Source organism: Channa argus, chromosome 13, assembly GCF_033026475.1.
Source record: "Channa argus isolate prfri chromosome 13, Channa argus male v1.0, whole genome shotgun sequence".
Classification (NCBI taxonomy): Eukaryota; Metazoa; Chordata; class Actinopteri; order Anabantiformes; family Channidae; genus Channa; species Channa argus.
Genome location: NC_090209.1, coordinates 21,178,712 through 21,201,656, shown reverse-complemented (window position 1 = coordinate 21,201,656; position 22,945 = coordinate 21,178,712). Strand labels below are relative to the sequence as shown.

General features: G+C 38.0%; 1 protein-coding gene across 2 annotated transcripts; it reads left to right on the top strand.

Annotated features, from left to right (window-relative positions):
• The first annotated feature begins 54 nt into the window (after positions 1-54).
• Positions 55-22,769, top strand: itchb (itchy E3 ubiquitin protein ligase b). 2 transcript variants are annotated; one of them, XM_067526815.1, is made up of 24 exons: positions 55-213; positions 4,086-4,177; positions 4,483-4,624; positions 6,065-6,189; positions 7,322-7,456; positions 7,616-7,661; positions 7,807-7,979; positions 8,850-9,096; positions 10,026-10,121; positions 10,827-11,001; positions 11,510-11,579; positions 12,318-12,402; positions 12,569-12,697; positions 13,780-13,852; positions 14,490-14,561; positions 15,382-15,470; positions 15,568-15,727; positions 15,853-15,986; positions 16,184-16,324; positions 16,546-16,666; positions 16,790-16,894; positions 18,745-18,841; positions 19,074-19,146; positions 19,397-22,769. In XM_067526815.1, the coding sequence occupies exons 2-24, from the start codon at positions 4,108-4,110 to the stop codon at positions 19,494-19,496; spliced, it is 2,658 nt and encodes an 885-aa protein (XP_067382916.1). In that variant the 5' UTR covers positions 55-213; positions 4,086-4,107; the 3' UTR covers positions 19,497-22,769. The 2 variants fall into 2 exon arrangements, with proteins under 2 accessions (XP_067382916.1, XP_067382917.1); XM_067526816.1 differs by lacking the exon at positions 10,026-10,121.
• The last annotated feature ends 176 nt before the right edge of the window (positions 22,770-22,945 follow it).

The window sequence follows — 22,945 nt, the reverse complement described above, 5'->3', positions numbered from 1 at the left end:
TCTGGCCCGAGTCGGGTCCAATCACATCACAGAGGGGGAGTAGCATGCGCCGCACCTTGTTTCGGTCACGTGACGTGGGCTTACGAAGATGGTGGAAGTTTCTTGTTCCGCGAAGTGAAACCGCGACTGCGATCCAAACATCCCGCCGTCGGAGGCTCTGGGAGCTCACTGCAGTGGCACCCGTTTTATTGCGCAGCTTCCCCGAGCACCCGGGTAAGTGACATTAGGCCAGTTACTAAAACTCTCACAAGCTGCACTTGTGTTTTCGTTGCCGCTGGACTTTGGGGTTTCCAGCCAGCCATGATGATGACACGAGCTAGTAGGCTAGTAGCTAGCCGGGGCTCGTATGGCAGCGGGCAGTAAGAACTAATATTCAACACGTACTCAGCAACTCACACGCCACTGTAAATATATCGTTACATACCCAAGATAACAACAGTATACTTTGTTACCTACTGAGGACACGCTGTCCTCTATTGTCCGGGTAACTGAATTAGCGTTAGCTCATTATCCGCTCCGAGATAACGTTAGATACAATTATGTAATCTTTACTCTCGCTAGTTTATCTCAATCAGGGGGAAAATGCTAAACTTTAATCCTTTTCAAAAATGAATGTACCTGTTTCCCCCACAGCTGTCTGTACTTATGTGAAGAGAATAGTACGTTCAACAACAGAAGAGTTTACTCTCCGGTAAATCTCACACTGTGGATGACAAAAGTCATGAACTCGTTGTAAAACATTGACCCCCCCTCATCTGAACACGGCACATAACACGTAGTTACAACGGACGGAAAGGATATTTATTTTTAATTGTTTGGCCTGCAGTATAACTTCAAGCTAAACACGCAGCCAATGCGGTGAAACATTGGGTTTCTAGCAGAAAGGTAATCTTATGCCCCCTTCCTGCTTGGACCTTTTAAATCATATTAGAACTTTCTAGAAAATAACTTTACAAGAAAACAATATTTAAGTATGTCAGTATCTGTGTGTAAGTAATATTATCTTAATGGGTATAAGGCCAGCAGTCTGCATTGTTGTTTAAGCCATTGACTGACTTTTTAGGTAAGACTGTGCAGATGTGTAACGTAGTTCTGCTACTTTGAACTATACTGTATCGGGACTTGTTCTCTGTGCAAAGTGGTAAATTACTAAACAGCCAGCATTTGGTACAAATTGCCATTTAATTCTTTAAGCTGCTAGTGTGAGTTTTGCTTTAGTCATTCAATTTTCTCCCCACTGCAGGACAGTAGCACCCGAATCTGCCTCCCATTTGTGCCTTGACTTTAAAAAAAACAATACACATACAAAAAAAATATCACAATCCTCATAATGTGTGAAACATAAAAATATAAGTAGTTATTTATAAGCTTTTTGGAGTCTGTTTGGAGTCTAAGGTCAATGACCTAGTGTTTGTTTTAAAGGTTCAATGTTTCATACTGTTGAGTGATTTTATACTTCAGTTGCCTTGACAGTACCTCCTCAACTTCTAACCTGTATCTACATGTTTGAGTAACATCATTGCTTGCTGCACTGCTGAGTTATTAAATCAAAGGTTTTTTCTATTTCAGAGTGAATGAAGGGAGGAGGAGGTAGAAGAGGGGCATAAAGTCAGGGTGCTACATAGAGAAAGTGACCTTAAACTGTTATAACTCTTCTTTTAGTTCAATCTACCAGGATCACACTGTGTAGATTTGTCTATTTATGTAATTATATTTCTGTGGGAGAAATGTAGACACAGCGAGGGGGAGAACAAGGATTCTTTTTTTTCACGAGTATTAGTCATCAGCAACTTGGCAATGTTGGTTGTGTTGGTGTGTGTCCTTTAGTCTGCCACTATAATTCTCTACAGGCAGTATGTAATGTTTAGTCATCTGGGGATTGGGACTGACTTGCAGACTGGGTGCTGTTTTCTTGGGCAGCCTTCCCATTACAGGAATTTGTTGTTGTTTCCATACAGCATCCTCACAGACAAACCTGTTTGACCTCAGCCTTAATGCGTGGTTGGTCATCATGAAAATGCATACTTTATAATCAAGCACATGGAGCAGATTGGGCTCAGATGCAATTCAAATCCCTTTCAGATGCACATAACACAATTTACTTGTCTGTGGATGATTTTATTCAGTTGGTACAAGTGAAAGCAGGTCATTGTGAAGTTTAATATTCAGCGAATACCCTCATCAAGGAAACACAATTGGCCAGCTCACGAGTCTGCGAAGTCAGCAGTTGCAATGAATTATTGACAGAGACTAAAGCACTAGCCAAAGTGAAAGTCAACCCAGGAGCTTCTCACTCTCTCCTGCTCTGTCGTGTGCAAACTGGAAGGAATGTGCATTATTCATTGCATCAAGGTAACGGAACAGATTCTAGGAATATCACAGGACCGTAATGCTGTGCCAGTATTTCCCTTTTCTTTTCATTTACCTTTGATAGACACATCTTTCAGTGCAGCGTAGTTAGCATTGGATCTTTGTATTGAAGTTCATATCTGTTGACAAACCATTAAGCAAACATTACAATTAATTTGTCCCTGTGTTTACTCATTTTAATTTTAAAATAATTTCAGAAACCAGGTATCACCTTTGGCAGTGTTTGCTTATGTCAGTTTGTATTGATGTTTCCATTACACCTGTGGTGTTGAAACTGTTCCACTGATCTAAAGCAGAACACAAAAACATCAGGACGTCCTCTAAGCTTCTTTCTAGAGGTCTTTCTATTCCAATAACGGAAAACAAATGATTCAAGAAAAAGTCCATTACAGAAGAGATGAAAATACATATATATCTCTGTTTTTCTGTAGAAACAAAAGCACAGGTTGTTCAATTAGATAGGCAACTGTGACAGAGTCCCAGAATTGTTTTACTTGATGATTCTTTTTAAAGTTTTGACTTTACAGTCAGTCTGTAATCTTGTTGCTGTCTTAAATGCACATGTAAACACTTCAATATAGTTTTAGTGCTGAGGACAAGGCTGGGCAATTAAACATTCTATAATTATATTAGATAAATTTCACGAATAGCAATAATATACTGGAATATATTATATATTTTGTAGGTGACACATGTCAGTCCAAAATTAGGGAGAAAGCACACACTATGTTGGACACAGACAGATGCACAGGGGGATGAAATGATGACAAAAAGAGGTCACACAATATTGTATATTTGTAAATGGATTTTGTAAGCTGGATAAACAGGAAGAGTATTTAAAAATATAGCCTCTCTTTGTTAAAACTAACGCTCTACATGAGTGTAGTTTCATTACATTATGTTGCATTCAGTTGGTCATTGCTTTCATCCAAAGCAAATTGCTATAAGTGAATGTAACCTCCTCTATAGAAGCAGACTTGAATGACATTAAGAGGCATACAGCTGATATTTCATTCAGTTGAAGGCCTAATGGAGTGTAATTGAGGTTTGGTGAGCTGAGTTTGACCTGAGACAGATTGACTAATACCAGCCAGCAAAAGACTTTTGTGGTTTAAAACTGCTATTTGCTGTAAAAACGGACGCAAGTGTTTGTACAGAGTGTAATAACACATGAACAGGTAAGCACACAAATGGTAAGTGCACAGGTGATAATTTAGAGGCAAGAGGAGGATCATAATAATACGCTATTCATGTTGAAAACAATGCTAGACTCTAATATTGATCATGAGTTGCTTTGGGCCTCTCCTGAAAGCCTTTATAGTTTAACTTGATGCTAGAACTTAAGAAAAACTGCGGTTGTTAGACTAAAAGGTTGAAAGGCCAGTGTGCCTTAACCATGGTCCTTGACCTGCAGTATTTCCTGTAAGCAGTATCATGTTTTGAGAGTGCGATTGGAAATAAATTAGCTGCTTTCACACATGCACTGCCCCCATGGAGTGGGGAGTAGATTTCATTCATGAGAGGTGCGTTTGAGAACACAGATGTTTAATTCAGACAACCCGGACATTACCTGGACTTCATCTGACTGCCATGTTTTTTTGTTTTTTTTGACTTATTAATGATAAAGAGTAAAATTTTACCATATCCTTTATTATATAAGCTAAACCTAATTGCCCGTGATACCCTAATAATAATGAGTGTTGTCTTTGCTGCAGGCCTTCATCTCAGCCCTACGTTATGGCCAGTGGAGTCAACCAGTCAGGCACCTCCAATGGTTGTCCTATGAAGGCACAGCTGCAAATCACTGGTAAGTCTTCTAAATGCTCCTTGATCCTCTATTAAATAAAGAAGATTGTGCAAAGACAAATTGCTCTTTTATCTAACATGGTAAAACATGGGTGTAAAGATGTAATTAGGGATGAATGCTGCTTCCTAGTTGTCATTTTAGGTGGTAAAAAAGAGATTTGATTAAAGTTACCTTCCCTTATTCTGCTTTTTATTTTACAAATATGTACTATATATTGTATTGCTCTGTTGTTAAATGTTTTTTTCTTTTTTTTGCACTGTCGTGGTTGAGTGCTTTATGGTCTGTTCTCCCTCTCTCCGTTTCAGTGCTATCAGCAAAACTCAAAGAGAACAAGAAAAACTGGTTTGGTCCCAGTCCTTATGTGGAAGTTACTGTTGATGGCCAGTCAAAGAAAACCGAGAAATGCAACAACACCCACAGCCCCAAATGGAAACAGCCACTCACTGTGTGAGTCAAAGTCATGCCAGGATTACCAGGCCCTTATGACATTTGGTGACATTTTTGATAATCAGAATTTACTATTCTGTTGGTGCCAAAAATGTATTTTTACTTCAGCAATTTATGTGTATTATAAATAATAAAATAGATGATTTAGCAAACAACACACCAACAACTATTTTGTTGTTCTAATCGATACAAAACTCATCATTCAAACATTCATAGGGTAGTTTGGAAACAGAACAGTAAGTAAACACATAGTGCAATCGGGAGTTAACAAACCTGGAGTTCAGTCAGCCAAAGTTTTAAAATATTTACAAAATTACATCACAAATAATAAATTGCAAAACATTACCAGCCAAGAATTGTTAATTTACATAAAGCTGGAACGGATTACGAAATGTTCAGACATTTATCAGTCCACAGTCAAGGTGTCGGTACAGTAAAAGAAAATAATTAGATCTGTGGCTTCTCTCCTTGGAATGAGACACAAAATAAAAGACAGAATGAAAAGCTAAAGAATTAATATATTCTAAATGATTTGGATTTATTTGTCTTTTATGGGGAAGTAAAACTTTTTGTCTACAGCCTTCAAAATTAGATTACGTTACATTTATTTTAAAAAACAGCTGTTGCAACATGTGATCTTGCTCAAGATTTGTCTCCAGCTGCAATGTGTTTCCTCTGAATAAGTCACCAGGTCTTGGATTTCATAGAGGATTTTCTGTATTGTGTAATTGTAGAAATAATGTTACATGAAAGAAAGTGAGCTTTCTCCATGTGTTGGGCATGTACTGTTAGAATGCTACACAGCACGAGAATGTGTGCGCTTCATGTGCAGGAATCCCATTTCCAAACATAAACTGAAAACATGGAACAGTGGCAACATCTGACTTCCTGCAGTCAAACATTAACACGTCAGGTGTCCTCTTAATTTTAGCCTGTGCGAGTGCTTCTGCTGTGTACATTGACCTTTTTAATACCGAGTTCTCTTGGGTCCATTGGTAAAGAGTTATTATATAACAAGTGTTTACTATGGGACAGGATCAGACCTGGGCCCATCTGTCCACAAATGTCTTTTCCTGTGGAAACTGACAGTGCTAGCTAAACAGCTGTCATTGTGATAGTTACAGACGCTTGCTGCCCCTGAATAACTTGTAAACTTCAGTGTCTGTGGCCTGCTTTTAACTACAAGACAACATATTTCCCTGCTCACATAGACATCTATTCTACAAGTGCTTTCATTACAATGTTCAGTTTGCAGGGGTACCATTAATCAGCATTTACTGGTGACATCTTTCTTCTTTCTTTGAAGTCAATTAATGTCATTTACGAGTCCCTAGAGGGCTTTTTGAAATCTGATAATAAGTGAGCAACAGCAAGCCAACGCCTTTTCACCCTGAAACAGAAATTCATTGCACATAACAACTGAATTTTTTGTTTAAACAGGATTGTGACTCCTGTCAGCACACTGATGTTTCGCGTGTGGAGCCACCAGACCCTGAAATCGGACGTGTTGCTAGGCATGGCCACACTGGATATCAGTGAAACGCTCAAGTCTAATGATATGAAAAGTGAGTGGCTGAAACATACAATCGTACAACTGTCTCACATGTCCTCTCTGTCCTACACCACAGTGCTGGCTTTATACAACAGTAGTAGCCACAAGTGACATACACAGTGTGTATTGCATATTGTCATTCATTAATTTGTCAGAAATTACACTTTTTAGTTTGATATCAATGTTGTCCATTAATATATTTAGTTCAATCCTAAACAGTACACATTTTACTGTATGTAATAGTGTTTTTTTTCCTGTTTACCTGTTGATGACATTTGAGTTTCGGCATTTGGGACTTTTATTTTTTTTTTTCTTCTTTACACACCTTTTCTCTTGAAGTTTTCTGGAGAGATTTTCTTTAGTTTGTTTCTCATAGAGACCCCATTCAGTCCCCTGTTATGCCTCTTTATGCAACGACCCTGTCCAGTAGCTAATGATGGAGAACTCATGGTGCAAATCACATGTTAAGAGCTGATTGATGTTCCATGTCAGAGCAGGAAAATAAACACTATTCCTTTGTAATGTGTGAGCTAAGTAAAAACTGAACCAAATGCCAAACCCACACCCCAGTAAGAACATTCAGCCTGAAACATAACAGCAGGATCAAATTGGGTTTTTCTGTCCTATCTTTATTTTGATAATTCACTGCATGTGATTTAAACTGTAATGGTTATATACCGCCTTTCTGTCTGGAGTATGCATGCTCTTCCTGTGCCTGCGCTGGTTTCCTCGCAAGCGCAAGCTCTGGTTTCCTCCCGCTGTCCAAAGACATGCAGGTTAGGTTAATTGGTGACTCTGAATTGCTTTTCGTTGTGAATGTGAGTGTGAATGTGTGTGCGTCTGTGTGTCTCTCTGTGTTGGCCCTGAGATAAACTGCCGACCTGTCCAGGGGGTACACTGCCCCTTGCTCTATGACAGCTGGGATAGGATCCGGCCCCCTTTGACCCTAAACAAGTTAAGCGGTTACAAATGATGGATGAATGTTTATCTACTTTGTGTGAACTAAAACATTACTGGCATTGTTGTGCAGTGGTGATATTTAAATATACAGCTTTCCCATTTAAAAGGCTAGTGGACAGTGCATCTTGTCAGTAGCATTTGTCATCTTACTTTGATCAACTTATATTTTTGTCATCTTTCTGTAGTCTCTGAGGTGGTTCAGACCTTACAGCTGTATGCAGACAAAGACCAATCAGATGGGGTGGGAGATCTGTCTGTCCTTCTGGATGGTATGACTGCTGACCCTAAGACGTTTCCCTCAGGGGAGACTGAAGAGCACAGTGAGTAAAAGTAGAACCACAAGCTGATTTGACTTTCTTCAAAAAGCATGTTGCCCTATGTGAATATTTTAAGTTAAAGTGAATGTTTCATTACATTCTTTTGTTTGACTTGAAATTTTTTTTTTATTTAATTTTTTCCTTCATTTATGTTTATTGAAGGCACTTCAAATGGGGAATCACAGCCTAATGGGGATCATGCCATAAGGTAGAGAAACTATACATTTTCATACTGTATACATTCTGTACATACTGTACATTTTCCCATCATTAGACATGTTTCATTGGAGTCACATTTCTATTTTTGCTTTGTTCTTGCCTCATTTATCTCTGTCCACCCTCCCTGCTTAAAGGCGGAGTCGAGACAGCTCTCCAGCTGTGGAAAGTGTTGAGCACAGGCCTTCTCCTAGTGTTCAGAGGTCAGTGAATAGCACAGGGTCTCCCTCAGTGGGCGCGAAGCCTCTCCGACCACCAAGGCCCTCCAGACCTCCTCCTCCAACTCCCCGCAGACCCACATCTTCACCAGGTCAGACATTTTATTAAATACAGTGCCTTTTTGATCTATTTAACCAAAGGAGGGAAAGAAAGCTCTGTTCTTTGTGCTCTGATTTTGTTCTGTGTAACAGTGTAATCAATGTCAAATATTTGCCTTGAGGCTGAATTGGGAGTTGGGCAAACACTTCACTCACTTTGAATTGCACTTTCAGTAAAACTGGTTTACTTTTATATGACCCCTATTCAAACATGCAACACTGTTCAAATTACTAGGCCATTACTAATCTATCAGAGGAGAGTTTGTCTTTTATAAAGGGTGTTTTTAACTGCTACCTGCTTTAGTCCTGTTCAGTTGAAACCAGGCCCGTTTGTTTTCTCCACTGATGTGGTTATTTGGGCAGGTCTGAAGACAGTGATGGCGTTTGGTTGTGGATCAAAATGTCCACACAAGACCCTTTACAGCATGTGGTCTTTGTTCAGCTCCAAACACTGAAGCAGTTTCTTTGTGATGAAAAAGGGATTTGACCTTGAAATTGTCCAAAATGCAAGATTTTTGCTGAACTGCCAACTGACAGCATGTCCTCTTTGCAGTGTGATGCAGGGATGTTTCGTTCAACATTTCTTTCAAAGTGCATTCAGTATTTTGCTGGCAGAGGTTTGATATAAATGGCCTAGAGAATGATTGTGGTTATGACCACGATTATGAGCAAACTCCAATCATTAAGTTGTTAGTTTAGTAATTTTTTAATCATATAGTCTCAGGTTCAGAAGAGGATATCCCCATGTTCTCTTTCTTGTTTTTGCTGCTCATCCTTGCATCCATTAATCCATTTAATAAATGGTGCAAAAGGTGCAAAGTCAGCCCATCCCAATAAAATAAAGTGTGTACTTTTTTCCACAGCACCTTCCAGCAATGGCTCTGCACCTGCTGATTGCAGTCTTGCTCAGTCAGGTTCTAATACACCTGTGCGAACACCGGCCTCAGGACCCCCTTCAGCCCAAGAATCAAGTCCACCGGCAGTCTCAGACACAAACTCCACACCGGCCTCCAGCACCGGAGCTGCAGCAACCAGACAGCCAACCAACAGTGTTACCCCTGTGCTGCCCCCCAGGGTCCCTGCTGTCAGCACTGGGCTGTTGCCCCCAGGGTTAGCTCATTTTATAATCTTTGCAGAAGAGCTTAGGGAGCCTTGGATGAAGAATAGTGAAAGTCATATATATTTGTTTCTATAATGCCACTGATGCAAGTTTATTGTATAAACATAAAATAATTACGTGTTACGTGATCTGCTGTTAACACACATACACACACACACACACTCAAAATCAGCAACACAAAACAGTTAATAACACTTATTAGTTATTCAAGCTAGTAAAGCCTTAAAGTCTCTTGGATAACTTACTTTAATATCAAGCTGTTTTGCAGTAGTAAAATGTGTTGTAACAGAGAACCGTAATTGCCAGTTTAGAAGGTTCAGGCATATAGTATTCAGTCTAGTCTCGTGCATAAAGAGATTCCTCTTTATTTTCTGAATCTTTTAACGATGCTATGTAACTTACAGGATGTAATCCCCAAATGCTTTGCAATGCTTTCACATTGAGGAATGGTATTCTGAACTTGTTAACCTATTTTACCACTCAGGCTTTCACAGACTGGTGAAAGACTCAGCTGGGATCCGTATTTTATACTCGCTACACTGACATTTTGTCAGGAACCAGTTGTAGTTTTTTTTTTTTTCAACCAGAAATACATTTTCAATTATCTGGATTCTTTTACATTTAACAAAGGATCCAAAAACTTTTTGTTTTTGGAAATTAATTAAATACGTGAGCTTTTTTTCTTGGGGGTTGTTACACATTCCATTTTTATCATTTTATTTTTTTAATTTCCTGTTGTCTCTCTCTTTGGTTTTAGACTAATTCCTCAAATACTCCTCCTCACTGACTATTTGCTGCTTTTGCTGTTGGAATGTTTATATCTTCATAGTGGTTTCAAATCTTTAAGTAAACTCAATAGCTGGAGTGGTGCATTATCTTCTAATTTTTTTTTTAAGTTTATTGTTATTTTTTTATCCAGGTGGGAACAGAGGGTGGATCAAAATGGCAGGGTATATTTTGTTGATCACGTGGAAAAGAGAACAACGTGGGAACGCCCTGAACCACTTCCCCCTGGGTACACTGTCCTTCTTGTCTGATCGTTCTTTTACTTTTTTGTTTTAAAATGAATTCCCATTTTGCTTGTGTCTCATGCTCTACCAGCACTTAAACAAAGCCGAACATGTACTTAAATATTCATGCCAACATGCTAAGGTTGTTGGTAACATGCTGATAAAGTAGCACTGCACCTGTAAAGTGCAGACACTATACTTCTGCTATAAGTGTATGATTCTAATTTCGCAGAGAGTTTGTCAGTGTCTTTTCATATTCTTTTCTTGACAAATTAATATAATATAATTTTAGAAGACACATTACTAGCAGCGTTGTATTTTTCTGTCTGAATTTTGGCTTTACTGTTCCATGTGTAAATTGCAGAGGCAAGCATGTGGCCCGGCCCTGTGCTTGATCCATTTACAGCCTTGATAATGTACTGAATTGTTGAACTTTGACACACTGATATATTCAGGCTTCTTGCTACTTGCTCATTTGTCCTGGTGTAAATGTTACCTTAGCAACATTGGCATGAGTATTTTTAACCTTCTTGTGTTACTTATTATTGCTATGTTTTTCCAAAATGTTGCACAGTTTTGTGAAGTTTTCCACAAAATGTAGATTTCTAATAATCAAATAATAATTTTACTAGTAAAATCAGTCAGATAGATTAATTTCAAGTTCAATTAGTGTGTAAGTCTCATTGTCTTCTCGATTAATTTGTCTTTAGCTGGGAACGTCGTGTTGACCAGATGGGGCGCGTCTACTTTGTTGATCACATCTCACGGACCACCACATGGCAGCGTCCCACTATGGAGACGATGCGTAACTATGAGCAGTGGCAGCACCAGCGCAACCAGCTGCAGGGTGCAATGCAGCAGTTCAACCAGAGGTTCATAGTTGGGGTGAGACTTCATCTTTAATGTGATGATGTAATTTTCTTGTGGTCAATTAACGGTAATACGTTGACTTTTACAGTATGTCTAGTAGACTCTCAGTGTTCCTTTGTTTGTAATGGAGCATGGTCACTTTCTTGTGTTGTACAAAATTGGGTGTTTGAACATGTTATTGCTAAAAACGGAGTTTAGAAATATCAAATATTTCCCTAGATGCTGATACTCTCATACACGTATTATAATGACCCATTGTGACCCATTTACTATTGCTGTTTGGTGTTGTTGATACTACTGTTAAAGACAAATTAACATTTTCAAATTATCAACTGGCCTAAACATGTTACTTTGGTTCATCCTGATACTTGTCGTAATAGCTGCCTCCTTTCTCATAGTACTGTATGCCCATGTACACCGAAGCAACTGGGTTTGTTTCTTTTAGCATCGTAATTTGACACTGAAGTTGCTTTCTAGGTATGATTTGACTTTACGTGAACTATTCTGATTATCTGTTGTTTAGGTACAAGACCAGGCCGCAGCCACTCAGAATAAAGAGTTTGACCCTCTCGGCCCTCTGCCAGCTGGGTGGGGTAAGATCTTTAAGGCTTTTGACTTGATATTCACATATTCCTAGGACATCAGTTAACTTGTAAAAGTAAACATTCTCCATTCATATCATCGCTAAAATAGACACATCTAGAACACACTTTACTATTCCTAGAGACTACTTTTCAGTGTGCCCCCCTTTCCTTTTCTTGTAAGGACTTAGTCGAGAGGTTTGTTATCAGTTTACATTTTAATCTTGCAGCAATTACTGCCAGCATTTGTGTAATACATAGTTGTCGCAGGATTCCTGTCAGATTTGTCAGCCTGCTTGACCACATATGGGAAATGAACACTTTCTGGACTTTGATCCACTTCAGTTACTGCCTGATATGAGTAACATCCTACTCTTGGCTTTTTCTCATATAGCTCTGATAATACACAGTGGCAACTCCTAATATTTGCCACGTAACTCAGTGCAATTGTTGAATTTTAAGAGCTTATCTTTTGTTGTGGCTGCCACAGTTGGTATATTTCATAACAGCATATAACACAGAAAAAATCACTTGCCTAACCAATGAAGTAGTTAGTGTCACCTCTCTGTTCAAATGGTGAACAAACACTACAGGAATAACTGAATTTTGAATCGATTAATCCCACTGTTTGATTGTCTGATTTTCTGGAGGAAATTATACAATCCCTGTGACACTTTAATAATAATCAAAAGTATTAAGTAAAGAAGTTAACATTTTTTAGTTTTTTAACTAATTATTCTTTATTTTCAGAGAAGAGAACTGACAGCAATGGCAGAGTTTATTTTGTACATCATCCGACGCGCTCAACACAGTGGGAGGACCCACGAACACAGGGGTTAGTTTGTGTGTTTGCATATTGAACATTGACATATTATTCAAATGATATAATATTTTCAAATCTGCTCAGGTGAATTATTAAATACAGTGTACTTGTATATGACAGTATGTTTGGTACATATGTCTAACATCAAATGAATGTTACATTTTTTTTTTTTTTTTAGGTTGCTGAATGAGAAGCCACTTCCAGAAGGGTGGGAGATGAGGTTCACTGTAGATGGTATTCCTTACTTTGTAGACCACAACAGGAGAGCCACCACCTACATTGACCCTCGCACTGGAAAATCATCACTGTATGTTCTCCACCACACAGGTTTTCCACTTACTTAAAGTATTGAAACTTGAAAACCATATAACTGTATTGCTTTATTATCAAGAAAATAATACTGTAAATACTGGCTTCACTTACATTTACTTACAATATTGTTAATTTTAGCATTTGAAAGTTAAGAATTAAAAAAAAAAAAAGCTTTTTTAAGAGAAAACTTAAGCACACAAAGCAGCTAAATGAGTTTTAGGATTAGTGGGTAGATAAACTAAAAGTTAAATTATGGAAGTGTGTCTAAATAACTACATTGCTGGGAACTTGAGTAAATAAGGATTATGGATAGAAACAACTTAATTAAAAATCATTAAACACACATTGAATGCTCCTCTGTAACTGTTTCATCTTACCTTACCTGATACCTGTCGCATAGAGTCACTGTCAACCCCAAAAATGTGTTCCCACCCAGAAAACACCATATACATATACCCATAACGTTAGCTATGAGCTAATTAAAATGAGATTACATATCTGGTTTTAAGACAAAGTATTTCCTTTAGGCTTATGAGTATCTTACATCTTTAATAACTTGTTAATTTAGCTTGTATTTGACTCATATGTTATTGAAAATACAGTGTATCCCAGGTAACTGTGTTGTACCAGGTAGTTGTGTTTCAGAATCATTGTCTTCCTCGCTATTATTAGACCTTGTGACGCATTATCCTGCTCTGACTAATGCGTCACCTAGACTCTTATGCCCTCCTTTTATTCTCACAGCTGTAATACCTCAACTTGTGAGCGTAACATGACGTCAGTGTAATTACACTGGTTTGGCTCCAGTAGCGGAAAAACCAGTTTGGTAAATCTTGATAAGAATATGACTTATGAACTTTCAGGTGCAGTAGCCAGCTGGCCAAGTAACTTAACATGAAATGATCAATTAGCAGTTCACCCTTGCACCCTTCAGAGGCTTATGTACTAAAGTATTTAGAATTATATCAGCAACAGGAGAACTCGGTGTCAGTGTGGGAGAGTAAACAGATTAAAATACAACTTAATTTGCTTTAAAATATCAACCATCTCAAGAGTCACTTTGCTCTTTCCTTATAGTGAAAATGGACCTCAGATCACTTATGTTCGAGACTTCAAAGCCAAAGTACAGTACTTCAGATTCTGGTGCCAGGTAAGAATTTTCCTTAAAGTTTTTCAAAAGCACATGTTCACACTGCTGGATCACTCAGAAAAAGGCCCACAAGTCATAGGTGGAAAAGAATTAGGATTACGCTGCATTTTTATACGAAGGTTTTCACCAACTAGGTTTCATAAGTGAATGTAAACCTCGTTTCGGGGCAGGCTTGTCATTGGTGGATGCTTCATTTTGTCTTTTGTAGTTGACAGCTAAAGCTTTTCACACACTTCTCTCATGATTGTCGACTTTTGTCTGAAACAACACAATTTAGTTATAAGTCAAGCTCAATCAATAAGAAATTTAATAATTTACAGTTTAGCTTTAAGAAATTGTATAGTTTTCCACAAAATCTTATTATAATAATAAACAGCTGATGACCACTCTGAGATATTTGTAGCCCTGTGCAACCTCTACATTCTCACCAAGGGTGTGGGATTATCGGCAGAGGGCTTTCAATTGTTTTCACACACACACACACACATATATATATATATATATATATATATATATAAAAAACAGAAACAATTGCAACCAACAATTGCCATATATGCAAACTAGTATTGAACATCATCGTGGCACAAATTAATGTGCATTTTGCCACTCAGCTTCTGACTTTTTCCCCTTTCTACAGCAACTGGCAATGCCTCAACACATCAAGATCACCGTAACTAGAAAAACGCTGTTTGAGGACTCCTTCCAGCAGGTAAAATGTCCCACCCCCAGCCATGTACTCAGCCTTTTGCTTGTTTGCTATTCAGAAAACATGCCTCATCTAATCAGCTTCTATGTAAGTGAAGTGGCCATTTACTTTTTTAGTGCAGTTAAAATCACTTTACCACATGAAATCCACAATGTACCTGCTGGTACATGCTGGTTTTCAAATGGAGCTAATTTAAGTTGTGTATACATGTTTTTTTTTTGCAGTTTATATTATAATGGTAAATGGTAAATTTAGGCTTTTATAAGTGTTTTATTTTAGATATGATTATGTACCTACCACCTCACAGAAGGGAATGTGTGAAAATATTCTTGATGCGATGTGTTTGTGCAGAGTACAGATCTTAAGAGGAAAGAACGTATTGGATAAAATTGTTTGTGGATTTGGATGGCGACTAAGGTGGTGGAGGAGATTTTTAGTATCCTTTTGCTTTATTAATTGGTTTCAAGGTTTTTAACTTTTATGATAAAGCCTATACTTATTTTTTTTTCACATCCAGTGTGCTCTTTGTGAATTTGAGACCTACCAGAAAGATTAACAGTAGCCTATAAATAAATACTTAAAAATGGTGTTTTCAAGACATGAGTTAACTCAGCTGTAGAGGGCATTAGAATTAATTATTTGTCATTGTTTCTGAAAAATAGGCACATTGACAAAGGCACATCATCTTGGTTAGAGTGAGGAACTCACTTATGAGGCCATTAGTTTTGCTACTTAAAGCTTTGACATAATGGACTTTAGCAGAACAAAACGTTTATTCTCAAGTAGCTGTTCCATCAGTCTATCAATGCTTTGTGTCTTTTAGATAATGAGTTTTAACGCACAAGATCTGCGTAGGAGACTGTGGATCATCTTCCCTGGTGAAGAAGGCCTGGATTACGGAGGTGTTGCCAGGTAAGTAAGATACTGGCTTATTGTAGAGAAGGTGTTAAACTTACGGTCTTTGCTTCGTTAAATAAAAATAATATTTTTTTTTGTGTCTTCTCTACAGGGAGTGGTTCTTCCTCTTGTCCCATGAAGTTTTAAACCCTATGTACTGCCTCTTTGAATATGCTGGCAAAGATAACTACTGTCTGCAGATCAATCCTGCGTCCTACATCAACCCTGACCATCTCAAATATTTCAAGTTCATTGGACGCTTCATTGCTATGGTTAGTCATTTTATCATGCATTGTATTTCCATTAGTTTGCCAAAAAAGTCTTTAATTGTGCATAGAAATTGGTAAATAGCATGTATTTAAACAACAATTTAATAACATTTGATTGTTCTGTTCAGGCTCTTTTTCATGGCAAGTTCATCGACACTGGTTTCTCACTGCCATTTTACAAGCGCATTCTAAACAAGCCACTGGCCCTCAAAGACCTAGAGTCCATAGACCCAGAGTTTTACAACTCTCTCATGTGGATTAAGTGAGTACAAAAACCAATTGTTGGAGAGAGGTGGTGCTTTTCTTTTTTTTTTTTTTTTTCAGCACGTTAAGTGATAAAGACATTCAATATTCTGAAATTGAGAATTTAAAAATGATTTGTTACAAAGGTTATTGAGGTAAATTGGCACACAGGCTGCTGTATCAGCGGTGCTGTTATTGATCTGTGATTTTCTACAGGGATAACGACATTGAGGAGTGTGAGCTCGAGATGTTCTTCTCTGTTGACAAGGAAATCCTCGGGGAAATCACCACCCATGAGCTCAAACCTGGAGGAGGAGACATTCAAGTCACTGAGGAGAATAAAGAGGAGTACATCAGGTGACTTTCATTAGATATAATTTGTCATTTTTACTCCCTTATAATCTAATAATCTACACAGTAATTTCTGTGTTAGTGGCATTTCACTTGGGTCAGTACATTCGTTTTCTTAAAATTAAGGCCAGTCTAACTGTACTTTCAGTATTTGGGATATTTATGAGGAGGAGTATAATATCTACAACTGTGTTTTTGTTTATTTTTATTCTGTCCCTCCTCCACAGACTGGTAGCAGAGTGGAGACTGTCCAGAGGAGTAGAAGAGCAGACACAGGCTTTCTTTGATGGCTTCAATGAGGTCCTCCCTCAGCAATACCTGCAGTACTTTGACGCAAAAGAGCTTGAGGTATGGATGAACTCATCTCATTGACATGATAACAGTATGTCCAATGAGATGCACGAAAGCAAAGTCGGACATGATAAGCAGAATTTTTTATTTTTTATGTTATTAACAAGTGTCCTGTTATAGGTGATGCTGTGTGGCATGCAGGAGATTGACCTTGGAGACTGGCAAAGAAACACCATCTACAGACATTATGCTCGAAACAGCAAACAGATTGTCTGGTTCTGGCAGGTGTGTGTGTGTGTGTGTGTGTGTTGTGTGATAAATATGCATATACATTTACATTTTATCTGCATTAGGGAACTATTTTGAGTGTTATTTTGTAGAGAAATTCACCAATTAAAAAAAGAATGGGAGGATGTGTAAAATGTGAATTAAAACAGAATGCAATAATTTGCAAAACTTATCGAGCCATATTTTATTCACAATAGAACATAAACAACATATCAGATGTTGAAGCTGAAATATTTTAACTTTTCATTGAAACTTTTAGCTCACTTTGAATTTGATGGCAGCAACATATCTCAAAAAAATTGGAACATGGTGATGTTTACCATTGTGTAGCATCCCATCTTTTTTATAACAACTGTCTGTAAACATCAGGTAGGTGAGGAGACCAGTTGCTGGAGTTTTAGGAGAGGAATATTGTCCCGTTCTTGTCTGATGCAGGACTCTAGCTGCTGAACAGTCCTAGTCCCCTTTGTTACCGTTTTTTTTTTTTGTTTTATGATACGCCAAATGTGTTGGTCTCTAGTTCAGCACCCAAACTCCTCTCCTGTGAAGCCGTGCTGTTGTGATGGATGAAGAATGTGGTTTGGCATTGTCTTATACGCAAGGTCTTCCCTGAAATCTGGAAATCATCTGGATGGGAGCACATGTTGCTCTAAGACCTCCATGTACTTTTCAGCGTTGACAGTGCCTTTCCAGATGTGTCAGCTTCCAAAGGACGCTGCCTCCATGGTGTCCAAAATAAATTTCACATTGTATTTAATCTGACCAAAGAACATTTTTCCATTTTACCTCAGACCATTTTAAAAGAGCTTAGGCCCAGAGAACACAGCAGCGTTTCTGGATCGTGTTCACATCTGGCTTCTTCCTTACATGATACAGCTTTAACTTAGATTTGTGGACTGCACGGTGAACTGTGTTCACCAACAGTGATTTCTGGAAGTGTTCCTGAGCCCATGCAGTGATGTCCAGTAGAGAGCCGCCTGAGGGGCAAAAGATCACATGCATCCAGTTTTGACCTTCTGCTTTGTTTCCTGGGCACAGAGATTCCTCCTGATTCCTTGACTCTTTTGATGATATACTGTCTTCACAATTTTACGTTGTGGAACATTGTTCTAAAATTGTTCCTCAATTCTTAGATGTAGTTTGTCACAGATTGGTGAACCTTTGCCCATCTTTACATTGGAGAGGCACTGCCTCTCTGAAATGCTCATTTTATACCCAGTCATGTTACTTACCTGATGCCAGTTAACCTGTTTGGTTGTCAAATGCTCCTGTTCTAACTTTTTTGAGATTTGAGACTTTTTTTGAGATTTAGTTTTTTCTGCCATCAAATTCAAAATGAGCAAATATTTTCCGTGTAGGGCTAAAATGTCTCACTTTCAACATCTGGTATGTTGTTTATGTTCTATTATGAATAAAATATGGGTTGATGAGGTTTGCAAATGATTGCATTCTGTTTTTATTTACGTTTTACACAATGTCCCAACTTTGAATTAGGGTTGTAGAAAAGTGTGTTTAAAGCTTAATTGAAGAGTTCTGGCAGGAGTGCAGAAACATTCACTTCTAAAAGTTTTTGAGCAAGGTTTCTAATCAATGAATTAAAACTCTTTCTTCTTAATTCTTAAGTAATTATTTAGCATTCCTTTTTATCGCAAGTTCCTAAGGATCACTTGCCCGAAGGGTTTTGCAGAGCAAATCGGAGTATAAAGAATGAAGTAAAGCTTTAGGAAGAAGGAGAACTGGGCAGAGCAGAGGGAACTGATTTAGAGCTGCACACTGTATTGATTGATATAATATATAACCTGATGACATGTTGGCATTTAAAACATCTTGCCTCTATATCCCCTCAGTTTGTAAAGGATATGGACAATGAGAAAAGGATGAGGCTGCTGCAGTTTGTCACCGGTACCTGCCGCCTGCCAGTAGGAGGCTTTGCTGACCTAATGGGTAATAATTACCTCAGCATTTATACGTTTTATGTTTTCATTTAGTGAAAGTCTCTTCTTTATTGTTCTTCTATATTTCGTACTTGTAATATTATTTCATCCAGCAGCCTGTATGGCTTCAATAAAATCACTCCAATTGTAACAGCGGAGTTAGCCAAACTGTGATTGAGCACCTTATTAAGTTTACCACAGTTGTTCTTGTTCCTCCCCGTGACCTGTGGTTCACTTTACAGGAAGCAATGGTCCACAGAAGTTCTGTATTGAGAAGGTGGGAAAAGAAAACTGGCTTCCCAGGAGTCACACATGGTGAGTACGGCACACTAGAACATACAGCAGTGATATATACAGGGTCAGTGTAGAATGAAAGTTGGCAGTGAGTATTTAACAAAGCTAGTCTTTGTTTTAGGAGTAGTTGTAAGTAAGGAGTTAATCCCAGCTAGATACGTAGGTTTAAAGAGAAATCGAGCTTGATGCTCACATGTCTGTGAAAGAAATCTTATCCAAAATAAAAATTAAAGGAGAATAGATTGACATTTATTTTTTCTTCCTTTCCCAGCTTTAACAGACTGGACTTGCCGCCCTACAAGAGTTATGAGCAGCTAAAGGAGAAGCTGATGTTTGCCATCGAAGAGACAGAAGGGTTTGGGCAGGAGTAAGAGAAAGCAGCAGAAATATAAATAGATAATATAGGAGTCTGAAGCACAGTGTTTCAATCAGGGAGCCTCTTCAAAATGAGGGGGAGGTGTTTTGTGTATTTGTGCTCATGCATGCATGTACCTGTATGGTACTGGTGTGGCTGCATGTGCCAGGCCGCATGTTGTCGCAAAGGAGTACTGGGATTTGGGAACTGGCATCCAACTTGCACACTATGCTCACAGCAGGCCTCTCAACGCCTGATGGGTATGTGAGGATTTTTCTTTTCTTATAAGCCAAAACACAGAAGCTGCTCCTGTCTCTCAGAATGTGCTCAAAATTATGCATGGCATCCTAGAAAACCTCACCTCCAGTGTCATGTGATACATCTGTAGTGGTGTTTCCTCCCCAGACTTGTGATCATGTGTTCGCAGGCCTTTTGTTACAGTTAAAATCTCATAACCAGAATAGTCGCAGGTTCAACAAGCAATGCTTAATCATATTGTATTTGACTGCCTGAAAATTATTTACACCCCCCCCCGCATTAAAACATCAGTTAACAGCTAAGATTGACAGGGTGTGTACATCCTGCAGCAGAATGAGACATAACTTAACCGCATAACTTCCCATAAATTTTCACACTTTGTTACTACATCTCATGGCTTATGCGGATCTTGTAAAGTGATAGCTCTGACTTGATACTTTTATAAAAAGGAGTGGTCCAAACTTATGCTCAAATAACAGCAATCTTGGTGCTTCAAAGATATTTGGGAAACCTCCTTAATCTAGGTGATGAGAGAGAGCCAGTTCTGTGTTCCTGATTCTATAGTGTTTGATCTGTAACCAACTTAAAGATTGTAAAATGTGTTATAACCTCCATTATTTATAGTGGTGGAAAATGACTTCAGCAAATATTTAGCTGGCCCTAGTTTTATAGGGCCTGAGATTGTACTGGGAGTATTCTGGAAGAGTCTTATAAGTTATTTGACTTTTTATTATTAGCTTTAGACACTTTCCTTCTTTTAGTTTTGTGGGGTGATCTTGACAAGACCCAGAGGAAATTCAGCTATTTTAAGATGGTGTTTAGTGTATTCATCACTCAAGATGTGTTTGCTTTATTATGTCAGAAGTTTGAAACCAAATCAAAATTTACATTGAATGCATACCTACAGTGCATCCACAAATTAACATTTCTCACATTTTGTTATGTTACAGCCTCATCTCAAACTGGATCATTATTTTCCTCAAAATTATAGAAACAATACACCATAATGACAACTTGGAAGATGTTTGTTTGAAATCTTTGTAAATTTATTAAAAAATGAAAAAAATAAAATAAAAATAAAATCACATGTACATATGTATTCACAGCCTTTGCTTAATACTTTGTTGAAGCACCTTTAGCACCAATTACAGCCTGAAGTCTGTTTGAGTATAATGCTACACATTTGGCAAATCGATTTTTGGGCAGTTTCTCACACTCTACTTTGCAGTACTTCTCAAGCTCCACCAGGTTGGATAGGGAGTGTCTGTGCACAGCCATTTTCAGGTCTCTGGGCTCTGGCCGGGTCACTTAAGGACATCCACAGAGTTGTCCCGTAGCCACTCCTTCGTTATCTTGGCTGTGTGCCTAAGATGAACCATCGCTCGAGTCTGAGGTCCAGAGAGCTCTGGAACAGGTTTTCATCTAGGACGTCTCTGTACATTGCTGGATTCATCTTTCACTCGATCCTGACTAGTCTTCCAGTTCCTCCTGCTGAAAAACATCCCCACAGCATGATGCTGCCACCACCAAGCTTTACTGTAGGGATGGTATTGGCCAGGTGGTGAGTGGTGCCTCCAGACATCACACTTGGAATTCAGGCCAAAAAGTTCAAAATTAAATCGGATCCAATCCTGTCTAAGAGGTCTACAGACAATTCCTTGGACTTGGGCTTGGTTTGTGCTCTGACATGCACTGTTAACTGTGGGACCTTATGTAGACAGGTGTATGCTTTTCCAAATCGTGTCAAACCAACTGAATTTCTCACAGGTGGAGATCTCAAGGATGATCAGTGGAAACAGGCTACACCAGAGCTCAATTTTGAGTGTCAGGGCAAAGGCCATGAATACTTATGTTTATTTTGCAAAAAATTTCAAACAAACTTCTTTCACAATGTCATTATGGGGTGTTTTTTGTATAATTTTGAGGAAAATAATGAATTTGATCTATTTTGGAATAAGTCTGTGAATACTTTCTGGATGCACTGTAAATCGTTCTAGAAGAAACTTAATGTAGCTATTCATGCTTGTGTAGCGTTTTAAATTGAGCGAGTTAACGCGTAATTGTAACTTGTTTGATGCCCAAATGCAGACCACAACATGAATAGGAAATAGAATACATTTTTACATTTATTCATTGAGGTATTCAAATTTTTGTCTTCCTCTTTACAATTTTACCTCTTTAGTATTTTCACTTGACGTAATGTTATTTCTGAAGATAAAGAAGTGGTCTTCATTATGGATTAAGATTAATTGGGCAGATGACTGTGCACAATGAAACCTTTAAATTTATGCAACGTGGAATCCATTTATATATTCTAATTGCAAATGCTTCTTATCTGAGCAGTAACAGTAAAAGAAAATGATTACTGTCATTTATCTGTATGAAATAAAAACACCAGGATGTTTGGAATAATAATGATTGATTATGAAACATTGGATTCTAGTCTTTGTGTGACAAAGCACAGCACTTTGTAAAAAACAAACAACAAAAACTTACCTCCACTTTCTTCCCTACAGCATGTGGGGACATCCAGCCTTTTTTAGAAAGTGGCTGGGTGGTTTTTAGTGTTTGTCCCCATCCTTCAGCTAAAATAATAGTGACACAGCTCAAGCTAAGTCAGTGTAATACAACAAATAAATAACAAAGTTGATTGTTAAAGTTGCCTATTTAAATTTTTACCTCAGATTGTTACCCATAATGCAGAGTGTTGTTTTTAAACTTGTTCTGAGTGGATCATAATAAAATCCTGGGTACATAGTTGTTAAGCAAATATGTAAATATCATAACTCTCTACTCTTTTTGTTTTCTCTAGAGGTTTCGATGAAACTAAACCAAACCACTCATTCTCCTGTATATGAAATGGTTGTAAATGCTGTCGATAACAAATTTTCTTTTGTAAAAGAGGTTTTAATAAGAGGTTTATGGTAACACTATATTTTCTTTTCCCTGTTTAATTTCTAATGTACATGAAAGATGTGTAATATAGAAATTGTCACCTTAATAAATTAAATCAAAATTATTTATCCTTGGATGACTTTGTTTCAGTCCATGTAAATTTGTAATTAAGTTTTAATTATGCTGATGTACATGCTACAGGAACATGTAATGTAGTTATCGGACAAATTCTCAGTTTCAAGTTGGTGAACAAAATGTTTTTAAATGTTGACGAACCATGTTAAGAGCTCAGCATGTGAGGGTTGATGTTGA